Source organism: Colobus angolensis, unplaced genomic scaffold (assembly GCF_000951035.1).
Source record: "Colobus angolensis palliatus isolate OR3802 unplaced genomic scaffold, Cang.pa_1.0 Scaffold316, whole genome shotgun sequence".
NCBI classification, from domain to species: Eukaryota; Metazoa; Chordata; class Mammalia; order Primates; family Cercopithecidae; genus Colobus; species Colobus angolensis.
This window is the reverse complement of record NW_012116444.1, coordinates 1659603-1671352: the sequence shown is the minus strand read 5'-3', so window position 1 is coordinate 1671352 and position 11750 is coordinate 1659603. Positions and strand designations below refer to the sequence as shown.

At 38.2% G+C, this 11750-nt stretch overlaps 1 protein-coding gene across 1 annotated transcript in view; it reads right to left on the bottom strand.

Moving 5' to 3' along the window:
- The window catches only part of TM9SF3 (transmembrane 9 superfamily member 3), a 71071-nt gene extending 59327 nt beyond the window's left edge, over positions 1-11744 (bottom strand). Inside the window, exons 1-2 of the mRNA XM_011951205.1 lie at positions 11700-11744; positions 2111-2306 (exon numbers count right to left, since the gene is read on the bottom strand). Of these exons, the coding sequence (XP_011806595.1) occupies positions 2111-2276 (166 nt within the window). The 5' untranslated portion in view covers positions 2277-2306; positions 11700-11744. The remainder of the gene's footprint in view (positions 1-2110; positions 2307-11699) is intronic.
- Between the last annotated feature and the right edge of the window lie 6 nt (positions 11745-11750).

Here is an 11750-nt window from a genome sequence, read left to right as displayed (position 1 = left end):
ACAGAACTAGAAATACCATTTGACCCAGCAATCCCATTACTGAGCATATATCCAAAAAATTATAAATCATTCTACTATAAAGACACATGCACACATGTTTACTGTAGCACTATTCACAATAGTAAAGACTTGGAACCAACCCAAATGTCCATCAGTGATAGAATAGATAGAAAATGTGGCACATATACACCATGAAATACTATGCAGCCATAAAAAAACATGAGTTCATATCCTTTGCAGGGACATGGATGAAGCTGGAAACCATCATTCTCAGCAAATTAACACAAGAACAGAAAACCAAACACCTCATGTTCTCACTCATAAGTGGGAGGTGAACAGTGAGAACACACGGACACAGGGAGCGGAACATCACACACCAGGCCCTGTCAGGGGGTTGGGGGGTAGGGGAGGGATAGCATTAGGAGAAATACCTAATGTCGGTGACGGGTTGATGGGTGCAGCAAACCACCATGGCACGTGTATGGTGTAACACATGTAACAAAACTACACGTTCTGTACAAGTACCCCAGAACTTAAAGTTTAAAAAAAAAAAAAAAAAAAGGGTTGCTGAATAAGTACTCTTTAGTAAATATGAGTGAGGATCTCAAAAACTAATGAAATCTGTACACAGTAGCAAAGTAGGATTCAGGAGTTCTGTCTATTCTCTCTTGTTGGTTCCTCTTTAATAAACTAGAAATGTACACCAAATACGGAAAAAGAGCAGATGATTACATATAGACGAAATCTCAAAGATCACATTTTCTAGTTTAAGTTTTCTCGTTACTTGTGACTAAATACTTAAATTATCTAATTAAATTAAAATACAAGCCTCAAAGGTATGTTTACAGTGATTCATAAAATTACAGGCCATGCCACTGTGGTTTAAATTTACAACTTAATTTTATAATTAAGCCCCAAAGACTATAAAGAGGGGGATGGGGAGGGGGAAGAATGTAAATATATACAGTATACCTATTTTCAACAATAACTGAACAATTTTAAAAACAAGAATAAAATTTAACAAATCGAAATTAAAGTAATATGATCTTTAAAATCTCATTGTCATTCTTTTCCCCAAAGTACTAAAATAATAACATCTTTAGTACTAAAAATACCATAAGTCAGTGACTATTCATCTTACACACGGAGACAATGAAGTCAAAACTGCAGTAAACAATTTTACTAAAATGAATACAGCACTAAAAAAAAAACAAAAAACCAAAGAGGGGAATTAAAATCCAAAGCTCCTGTTTACCGGATCCGTGATGTATTCAAAAACCAAGACACCTAATCAAAGATCCTGCAAAAATTCAATTACTCAAGCTTCTGATCACCATTCTAAAAATGCCTCTGCAGGAAATACACTCTCTGACAAACTTCACAGAAAAAAAATGAAAAGTATAAACACACTCAAAGGACCTGACAAATGGATACCCACATAATTAGATAAGGTGAAGTTTTTTCCCCAAATTTAACAAGTCTTTGACTTAAAATGTAAAATATCCTATAGGTATTCAGGATAAATCAATACAACGCTGATAAATAATACATGCTAAGCAAGTACAAGTCTGAATTTGAGACTTTACACAAGAATTTTAAGTATCCACGCATCCCATTAAAGCCTCAGACCTCCAGAAAGTAGTTTGTTAAATATCTGTGAAGGTCTTCCCAGGCCACATGTGTCTAATCAATAGGGGATTTACTAGAGAACACTTTTCAGAAGGAAATATGTTAAGGAAATACAATTTTATTAACAATTATCTATTTTATTATCTTATAAATATTCAAAGGAAATCTTTGTTAATTACTAATATACTTTCCTAAATGCAATACACTTCATTTACAGATTAAAACACACGTTAAGAGTCTAAAGTAGTGGTTCTCAACTGATGGCAACTAGCAATGTCTGGTGACTTTTCTGGTTTTCACAACTGGAAGGTGCTACTGGCACCTGGCGGGTAAGGCCAGGGACTCTGCTAAACTTCCTACAATGTACATAACAGCTCCATACAACAAAGAATTATCCAACCCCAGTGTCAATAGTGCCAAAGTTAAGAAACCCTTGTCTACATTCCGAATTGCATTGTAAGGACTATTAAGGTTTACTTACCTTTAAATTTAATATCCAGACCACTAAATTCCAATTCAACCCCTTGAAGTGCTTCTCCCAGAGTTTCATGGTAATGGCTGATACTTTTTTTTGACCCCACACAGAATGGAAGTGAAAAGTACTTATATGTTTCTTGACGATTATGGTAGGGCCCAACAGTATTCATCCATAAGACAACTTCCTCTTTATCTTGATACTGAAACAAGAAAAGCAAATGAATTAAAAAAAAAAAAACTGATTCAAATTAGGGGAATATTTGTTATGAGTTCTAAACAAAAGTGCATCATCTCTGTTCAAGAAGCTATAAAATAAAATACTGGAAGCTTAATCTGATGATGAATGTCCACATCTTAAAAATGAAACTTTGTGAATTTTAAAATTATATCCTCTGATTGTAGTCTCGGGAAGATACAACTTTTCCAAACTTGTTTTATAGAAGACAGTGTTACTAAGTCCAATAGCTCATGAGAGTACGTCTATTATTTACACTTATACTATCAAATAACGGCAAACCTGCAACCAGCATGATTCACCATGCTAACATGGACAAAGGAGGAGGAAACAAAATCAATAGTTTATGCAGAACCTCATGTTAATCAATAAATTAAAAAACAAAAAAACAAAAACTAACATTGCCAGCAAGCATAAATAAAATTTCATTTCCTTGCGAGACTTTCACACAGCCACTGGTCAAAGTACTACAGAGGACAGAAATGACCAAACACAAGGAAGAAGACTACTATAGAACCTCCACAAGTCCATTCAAGCCAATATTCTATCTTGTTAGCAGCCTGAAAGACATGCACTATATGCATATTTCTTTGAATAAGTAATTATGGAACTACATATCAGTGAATACTATACATAGCTAAATCTGAAGTGTGGTCAATAATGACTTTGGGTAGTTCCAAGGTACAAGTGGGAGGCCTGTCAAAGATTTCTAAGATCTCTACAAGTTTAAAGTTCCAATGATTCTATAGAAAGTGATTCCCATAGTAATTTTAAAACTAATAATTCTTAGTAGCAATATAAATTAAAGACAACACTGGATGCATTTAAATCAACTAATAGTGCAGACATTAATTTACTAAACAATTATTTACTAAGTGCTTAGCATGTGAAGCAACTGTGTTTATAACTGAGGATACAGCTTTGAACAAGATGTGTTCCCTGCCCTTCTGGGGGAAAGGTGGGCATTAAACAATAAGGTAGGTTGCTATGGAGCATATAATAGAAGAAGCTATCCAACTGGCCTACTATGAAATCCTTATCTCCAGTCCTCCATCTAAAACTAGTTAACAAACATTTTCAATCAAAACCTAACATCTCCAAAACCAAACTCATCTACCCAAATCCACTTTCCTCGGCTTCATTTTTCTAATGGTAATACCATTCTCTCAGGCATGGAGACTCAAACCCCAAATCTCTCTGCACTCCAGGGAACCCAAAAACATTTAACTTACATGTTCTTATCCAAAACATCTGCCTTTTTCTTTTGATTCACACGACTACCACCCTAAGGCCTAGACCTAGTCATCTCATTTTCAAACATAAATGCCTCACTGTTCATATAAGACAACAGCCAGATCATTAAGGAAATAACAAATGATCTCACCTTTTGAATACATACGTGACAGGTACCAAGCATAGCGTTAGGCATTAAGAATATAAAAGTAAATAAAATACTGTCGTTTCCTTAAGAAGTTCATAATCCACAGTGGAATCAGACAAGTAAATGATTAACAAAGAAAAAATAAGTATTATAATTAAGGTAATGAAGGGCAACAATAAAGGAATGATTAAATTCACTTTGGCAGAGAAGGTCAGGCCGAATAACAATTTGGAAAATCATAAGCTGTTTCAAGAAAGAAAAGAGTTCAGAAAAACTGTAGATAATCTTCATGTAGGAAGTAATGAATCAAACGTCTAAATGTTAACCTATCTGTATATCCGCATTCACTACTATTCTTTTTGTCTGGGGAGACTGACAAATTTATGTATGCCCCCACTCTTCCATCCAATGCTCATGGCCACACAGCACTAATCAAAAAGTTAACTCCTTTCTGCTGAACATAGATACTGCCTCAGAGTTCTCAAAACAGTGCTCTAAACCAATCACTACCAACTAACAAGAGTTGATATTAGAATTAAAACTTGTTCATGGCCAGGTGTGGTGACTCACACCTGTAATCCCAGCACCTTGGGACACCAAGGCCGGCAGATCACTTAAGGTCAGAAGTTTGAGACCAGCCTGGCCAACACGGTGAAACTCCATCTCTAATAAGCATACAAATATCAGCAGGGTATAGTGGCACATGCCTGTAATCCCAGCTACTTGGGAGGCTGAGGCAGGAGAATCACTTGAACCCGGGAGGCAGAGGCTGCAGTGAGCTGAGATTGTGCCACTGCACTCCAGTCTGGGTGAGAGAGTGAGACTCTGTCTAACAAAAAGAACCTATCCACCAAGGCAAATAGATATTTAATAAATATGACAGGAAAACACTGAAGAAATGCTGAAATGTAAAGTTCATTGGCAACTTGGTAAAAGAAGTCTGAAGGATGTGAAATGATATGTACACTGACTGTAAGAGTTACCTTTCCAGAAAAATAAGGGGAGGTAACATAATTCATCTATTTAAGAGCAGAATGCTGAATGAGACGACCTGTTAAAGAGCACCTTGCCATTAATCCTGCTGAGTCTGCAGAAATATTATAAATGTAATTTGTGAAAATAAGCACAAAAATACTTTTCCTATAAATTCCAAAACTTTTCCTTTAAAAATAGACAAAATCTTTGAAAATAAATACCTTTAAAAATAGGGCATCCATTTATTTTATACAAATTAAAACATAAGGACTAAAATAATTTAAGGGTCCCAGTCAAAGTTAAGCCATATATTCCGAAGTCACTCATTTTAAACATTCAGGAACCCTCAACAGAGTGGTAGAGTTACGATGTGATGCCAGAACTGTAACAAAACTTACACCATTCTGCAGTATAAGATTCTTTCTGGGAAGAGGACTGAAATAGTAATTAGAAATACACATATTGAGAGTTCAGGGTGAATAGCAAGGCAAAAATAATGCTTTTTTTCTTTTATTTTGCTCCTTATTATGCAGACTGTGGTTTAATACAATGAACTTAAAATGTTTACTTTTCATTGCAGCCCTTGATTGTCCCTGAGAATAAGTGCTTCCAAGATCAAGAGTTCTTTCTCAAGAGAAAATGTTTTAAAATATTTTGAAATTAAAAAATACCAAAAGACTTCACACAACATCTGAAGAAGAAAACAAAACAAATAAAAACCTTTCCTTTCCCTAAAGCTCTGACAAAGCCCCTGAGCTCCACAGTCTGTGGCAAGGGAGTGCCAGGCCCAGAAGAAGGTGGGGGGTGGAGTCACAGAAGCACAGCAGTGAATCAGGGAATCCCTAAGCTGGATAATAATCCCTTCCATCTGAGGCTTCCCTAGGAAATGGCCAAGTGAGAGGAGGCCGATTCAGGCTACCGGCATTCTTCACCTACTTATTTTCCAGCTCTCAGAAGAATCTCACTGCTACACTTAAGTCGTCCGCCCTGGCCAAAACGGTTTATGATATTGTCTTTCTCCCCTTTTCTGCTTCATCTTCTTTCGTCATTCCCCCAAATTTAGAATGCCCTCCTTTTCTCCACTTAGCCAAATTCTACTAACCCTTCCGAACTGCTCAAATCCTCCTTTTTCAAATCCTCAGGTAAAACCTTAATTCACCAAACCCTAACATGACATGATCTCACCATTTTTGTAATAATAACATCACTAGCTAACAATAAATACATACTATGAGCTAGGTATAGTTCTAAGGCCTTCACATGAACATTTAAATAATCGTCTCAACACTCTATAAAATAGGTCCTATTATTTCCCCATCTTACAGACTAAAAACAAAAACAAAACTAAAGAACAGAGATGTTAAATAATTTGTCCAAATTAATCAGCATCAAGTTTGAAAGGTCAGTATTTTTGCTAATCCCTAGTCAGCTTCATTCATTAAAGAGCAAAAAACTAAATTAAGGAAATATGAAAACAGTGCAGGTGTACAAAGCAACTAAAGGCAGTCCTGAATACCGAGTAACTTTTCCACATGAGCCTTTAATCTGCCTGGAAGAAAAAAAAAAAAACCTTCTAAGAAATTATCTGCATTCTAATCTCAAAAGGAACGACCTTGATTCTCAAGAAGTCACCAATGTTGGGCCCCTCTTGTTTAAATACTGTTTATGTGTTGGGGGTTACCAAAGTTTTCCTCCTTGACAGAGGTCACAAATTAATTATTCTCAGGAGAAACGCTTTAGAAGATAATATTGCTGACGTAGTCATGTGAAATCTGAAAAAGAAATCACAATTTACATAGATGGGCAAAGGACTGAGGATTCAGAACAAGCACCAAAATGCTATCCTTCCTTTTCACACAAAGGAGAAAAATATGTGTTTACTTCAAAATAAATGTTCCAGAAATCATAATTTCAAAGCCTTTTAATTATTAAAACACACATCGGAATTCTAATACAAATAAATTAGAAATGTATTTTTTTGAATAGCCTCTTGAGATAACTACTCTCTCTCAAAAATAGCTTTGTACCTAAATAAACTTTCAGTCTATCATTGAGTAGAGCTGAAAATAGGACAACGAACTTTGGTATTTAACAATCTACATTAGATAACTCACAAATGCACTTACAGTAAACAGCTTATACTCTTTACAAATTTTCAGTAAGTTTCAAGAGTTCATATACTCCCAACAGAGACAAAGACAAAAAGTTGCCATTTGCCAAAGTAAATCAAACAAAACATTTCTGAAATCACTCAGTGATATAATACAAAGTATTTATGAGGCAGAGGCTGAGTAAACGATTCTGGCAGGCATTCAGTCCATCCAACGTTAGAAATCTCAAGATTACCAGTATACTGGGCCACAGAGAAATACGGAATTTTAGCCTAGGTAGGACCCCCAAATCAAAACAGGAGACAATGCATCTTAAATGAATAATGGCCTGAGTTTGTTCATTGTGCTTCCACATTGCACATCCTTGTCACTAGTAGCTCCCTAATTATTCAAGTCATTCAACAAGCACTGATCAAACACCACTTGTGCCAAGCACAGTGCATGTGTATGTAAGAGACCAAAAAAAAAAAAAAATCTGACTTTGTGATCTTGTTAAGGAAACAGAACCCATAAAAATTCAAGGCTACAGTGCAAACCATAAAATGCTCTAAGATTCCTGCGTCCCTAAGTACTGGGTTTTTGGTGCTAACATCTTTACATATTAAAACTATGCAATTATACATACAAGACAGGTAGAAAAGGCAAGACTAGCGATCAGGAAGCTCTGATTCTTTCTGTGGCCTTGAGCAAGTCTCTGAACCTGTACAGGCCATTAGGAAAATGAGGAGTTTTGGATTAAATTACCGAGTCTTTCTAGTTCTAAAATTCTATGATTCTCAATCTGAAATCATTTTTAATGGAGCCCTTCGGAATCTTAGAAGACATAGTAATCTAACTCTAGATGCTTCCAAGTGCTTTGAGTTTCAGAAAACCAAATAAGCATAAACACACCTTTCACTGACTCTATAAAGAAGCCTATATCCCTTCAATCACTTATTAAAAGCCTGTCTTCCACAAAAGTGTTAATTTTCATTTCAAAAAACATGTCTGTAATGTATATATAATTCAACTTTTAAAAATTAAAAGGAACACATTCTTACATATTCTAGATATGTACATACAGCCTCTATTAAGTCAATAGCGCATTTCCTTTTCAACACTCTTCAGAGACTATTAAAAGAACCTTGGATAAATAAGCACATAAAAATATGTATATATATACCATAGGGCCAGGCACAGTGGCTCAAGCCTGTAATTCCAACACTTTGGGAGGCCAAGGAGGGCGGATCACCTGAGGTCAGGAGTTCGAGACCAGCCTGACCAAGATGGGGAACTCCTGTCTCTACTAAAAAAATACAAAATTAGCTGGACACGGTGGCACATGCCTGTAATCCCAGCTACCCAGGAGGCTGAGACAGGAGAACTGCTTGAACCCAGGAGGCAGAGGTTGCAGTGAGCCAAGATCACAAGATCACGCCATTGCACTCCAGCCTGAGCAACAAGAGCGAAACACCGTCTAAAAAAAAAAAAAAAAAAAAAATACAGAGCCCTTTGTTCAAAAATTTAAAACTTCGAGATGTTACAGGACAGCATGAAAACAAGCTCTCCCACAGTCTTGTGTGACTATTCAGGGCACGTGCCCATGAAGTCAACCCTATTGCTCCTTAACGCTAACCCAAACATCTCAGAAACAACTCATTTTAGAGCCCACTTATCTCAGCATTTAAGCACTTAAAAATCAATATAGAGAACCGCTCAACACCTAATTGAGCTTTACTGTCTTATTTTTAGGATAAAGGGGAGTAGAGCATATGGCGGCTCACAGTGTAGAAGACTATCAACTCAGAATGCCTAAGTTCAAATCCCACCTCTACCCCTACCAGATATGTGTTATCCGCAGGTGATCTCACCTCTCTAGATTCACTTTCCTCATCTATAAAAGGGGCATATTACTCACCTCATAGGTTATTAATAGATGACTTCTCACGCTCACGCCTGTAATCCCAGCACTTTGGGAGGCTGAGGCAGGCGGATCACCTGAGGTCAGGAGTTCAAGACCAGCCTGGCCAACATGGTGAAACCTCGTCTCTACTAAAAATACAAAAATTAGCCAGGCATGGTGGTGCGCACCTGTAATACCAGCTACTAGGGAGGCTGAGGTAGGAGAACTGCTTGAACCCAGGAGGCAGAGATAGCAGTGAGCGGATATTGTGCCATTGCACTCCAGCCTGGGTGACAAGAGCAAAACTATGCCTCTAAAAAAAAAAAAAAAAAGAACAGTGGATAGCCCATTTTGCTACAAAAGACATACTAGCTATTATCTTTATCTGGAAACAATCTTTACAGGCAATTAATCTAAAGGCCAGCTTTAGCTTCTAAAAGTTATTCTTTGATAATTCAATTATACATGTATTTACTAAATACCTACTCAGCAACCTGTCCATACCAATGTCTGCTCTTCCTTTAGTATTATTCTCCCTTTACTAGCTACTTCTGCTTCTTTGATAGAAAAAAAAAATAAAAAAATAAAAAAATAAAACTTACTTGACCATACAGCTTTTTCAGTACTGTTATCTGGCTAAGATGAATGCCTAGTTTTCGAGAAATATTTTCAAGAAACTTAGAAAAAGCAAAAGATTTTGTCTAATAATGAAAAATAATATAAATGACACATTTGAATTTTACGCTTATTTTTAAATGCTATTCTTCCTGTAACTTTTTTTTTTTTTTTTTTGCTTTTTAAAATACGTATTTAGCCAGGCGCAGTGGCTCACGCCTGTAATCCCAGCACTTTGGGGGGCCAAGGCAGGCAGATCATTTGAGGCCAGTCGTTTGAGTTCAAGACCAGCTGGGTCAACATGGTGAAACCCCCTTTCTACTAAAAATACAAAAATTAGCCAGGTGTGGTGGCACATGCCTGTAATCCCAGCTACTTGGATGAGGCACGAGAATCGCTTGAGCCGGTGAGGCTGAGGTTGCAGTGAGGTGAGATAGCGCCACTGCACTCCAGCCTGGGCAACAAAGTGGGACTCTGTCTCAAAAACAAATAAATAACAGGTATTTAATAATGGGTAACCAAGTAAGAGCAGTTCAATGCAGACATGAAGTAATATGGATTCTAAATTTTTTGTCTAGCAACCATCTCATATATACCATATTCTCTTTTGTGGCAGTCAACAAAAACCTTTCATGAAATATCTTATATTCAATTACTAGAATAAAAAACTGAAATAGTCCTAGCAATAAAACTTCATTGAAATTAAACTTTTAATTTGTAAATTATTCTAAAGCCTTTATATATATCCAATTTTTAAAATTTTAATTGTTTCCCTATTTATAGCAGTATGTCACAAGATAATTACAAGATTAAAAAGTAGAATACAGTACACTTTCCAGCCCATATGCCTGTATCATGGAACTACACATTGAGATTCTGAGTATCATATGGTAACTTTTCATAAGTGTTGTTTTAATTGGAAATATATTAGTAATATCATTAAACAAAAGGATGGATGCCCACTGAAAATTTAAAAATAATCAAAGACCCAAATCTATACATGGTCCCTGCATACTATGTGAAATAGCAGTTCTTAAACTTTGAGACAGCTTATCTAAGAAAACGAAAGGAAATCGTCTTAAGCTGTTTAACCTCCCAAAAAAATTATATTAGGTGAACCACCACAAGTACAGCACAAAAACATGTCACCAATTCAAGATTTGTGTCCCTAAAGAAATGCCCTAAAGAAATATATACCTACACAGGTAAGAAGTTTCTGGCTGTGACCGAAAGTAGAACAGCCAAAAGTTTAGAGCTTTTATTAGCTAAAATAAGAGCCCAGCTAGCCAAGGGTCCAGCGAAAAGTTTCGTTGATTACAAATAAAATCGGGTCCATTAACTATGTAAGGACGACTGCTTCATTTCCTCACTTTCCAGAAATGACATAAGACTCCCTCAGATCTTTCTTACTTAGTCAAACACAGTCTCTCATGGAAACTCCTATCATTAATGGTAAAGGTATAAAAAACAATTACTCGTCAAGCAAACTCTCAATTTACCTGACCTTCCTGCCTTACTCAAGTCTACCATTCTGAAAACGAGAGTTACAGCCCTAAGTGAAAGCCACTTGAAGAGTCGTTCACATGCACGCTTTGATGTGAGAATGCCAATTAAATAAACTGCCAATCAACTTTAGGCCAAATGCAAAAGGGACTGTTCCTAGCCCTGACCTGAAGACTGGGAAACATTAACACCCTTTACTTGTCAGAAGCTGCCTTAGTTAGACACTATCCGGATGGGGGCCTCATTTGGGGGCTGGAAGGAGAGGAGAAAGTTACAAGAAAGGCCTAGGAATTGAATGTGTGTGGGTTGGGTGCACTTACAAGTAAGTGTAAACTGCTCCTCAATTCAAGTTTATTGACGCTGCCCCACCCCAGGGTTTTAATCCGGTCTGGGTAGAAGCAGGCGAAAAAAGCCAAAGAGCACCATAAAGTGTAGGATATTTCCTGGTTAGTGGCTGCCGGGTAATCGCGATGCATCCATCTTCCTCCGCGTCGCAGCCCTCAGTAGCCAGAAGGCAGTCTCCTTCCCTGGGGGGCAAAAGCCCCAAGCCCAGCCTGCCCGTTGCCCCGCTCCCGCGGCGGCTGAACCCCAACCCTTCCCAGGCTCCTTCCCGGCCCCAGGACCCCCGAGACCCTGGGGTGCGGCGCCACTGAGGCGCAGGCCGGGTGAAGGAGGCCCTGGCACTCGGGAGCGAAGCCCTGTCCCAGGAGCGCACGGAAATGCCTGCTCCACGCTCCCAAGGTTCCTGCTCCGCCAGGCCCAACCGGAAGGAGTCCTCGGGAGGCCGCGAGGATTCACCGGACCGCCGGGCCTTCCAGGCTGCGCGGGGCCTGCCTCGGTGGGCAACTGGGGAGCTAGCCCGGGGCGGCCGCACCGACCGGGGCGCCTCACCGTGTGTTCGTGCTCGTCCGCCCGGGCCCGTGGCAGCAACAGCAGCAACAG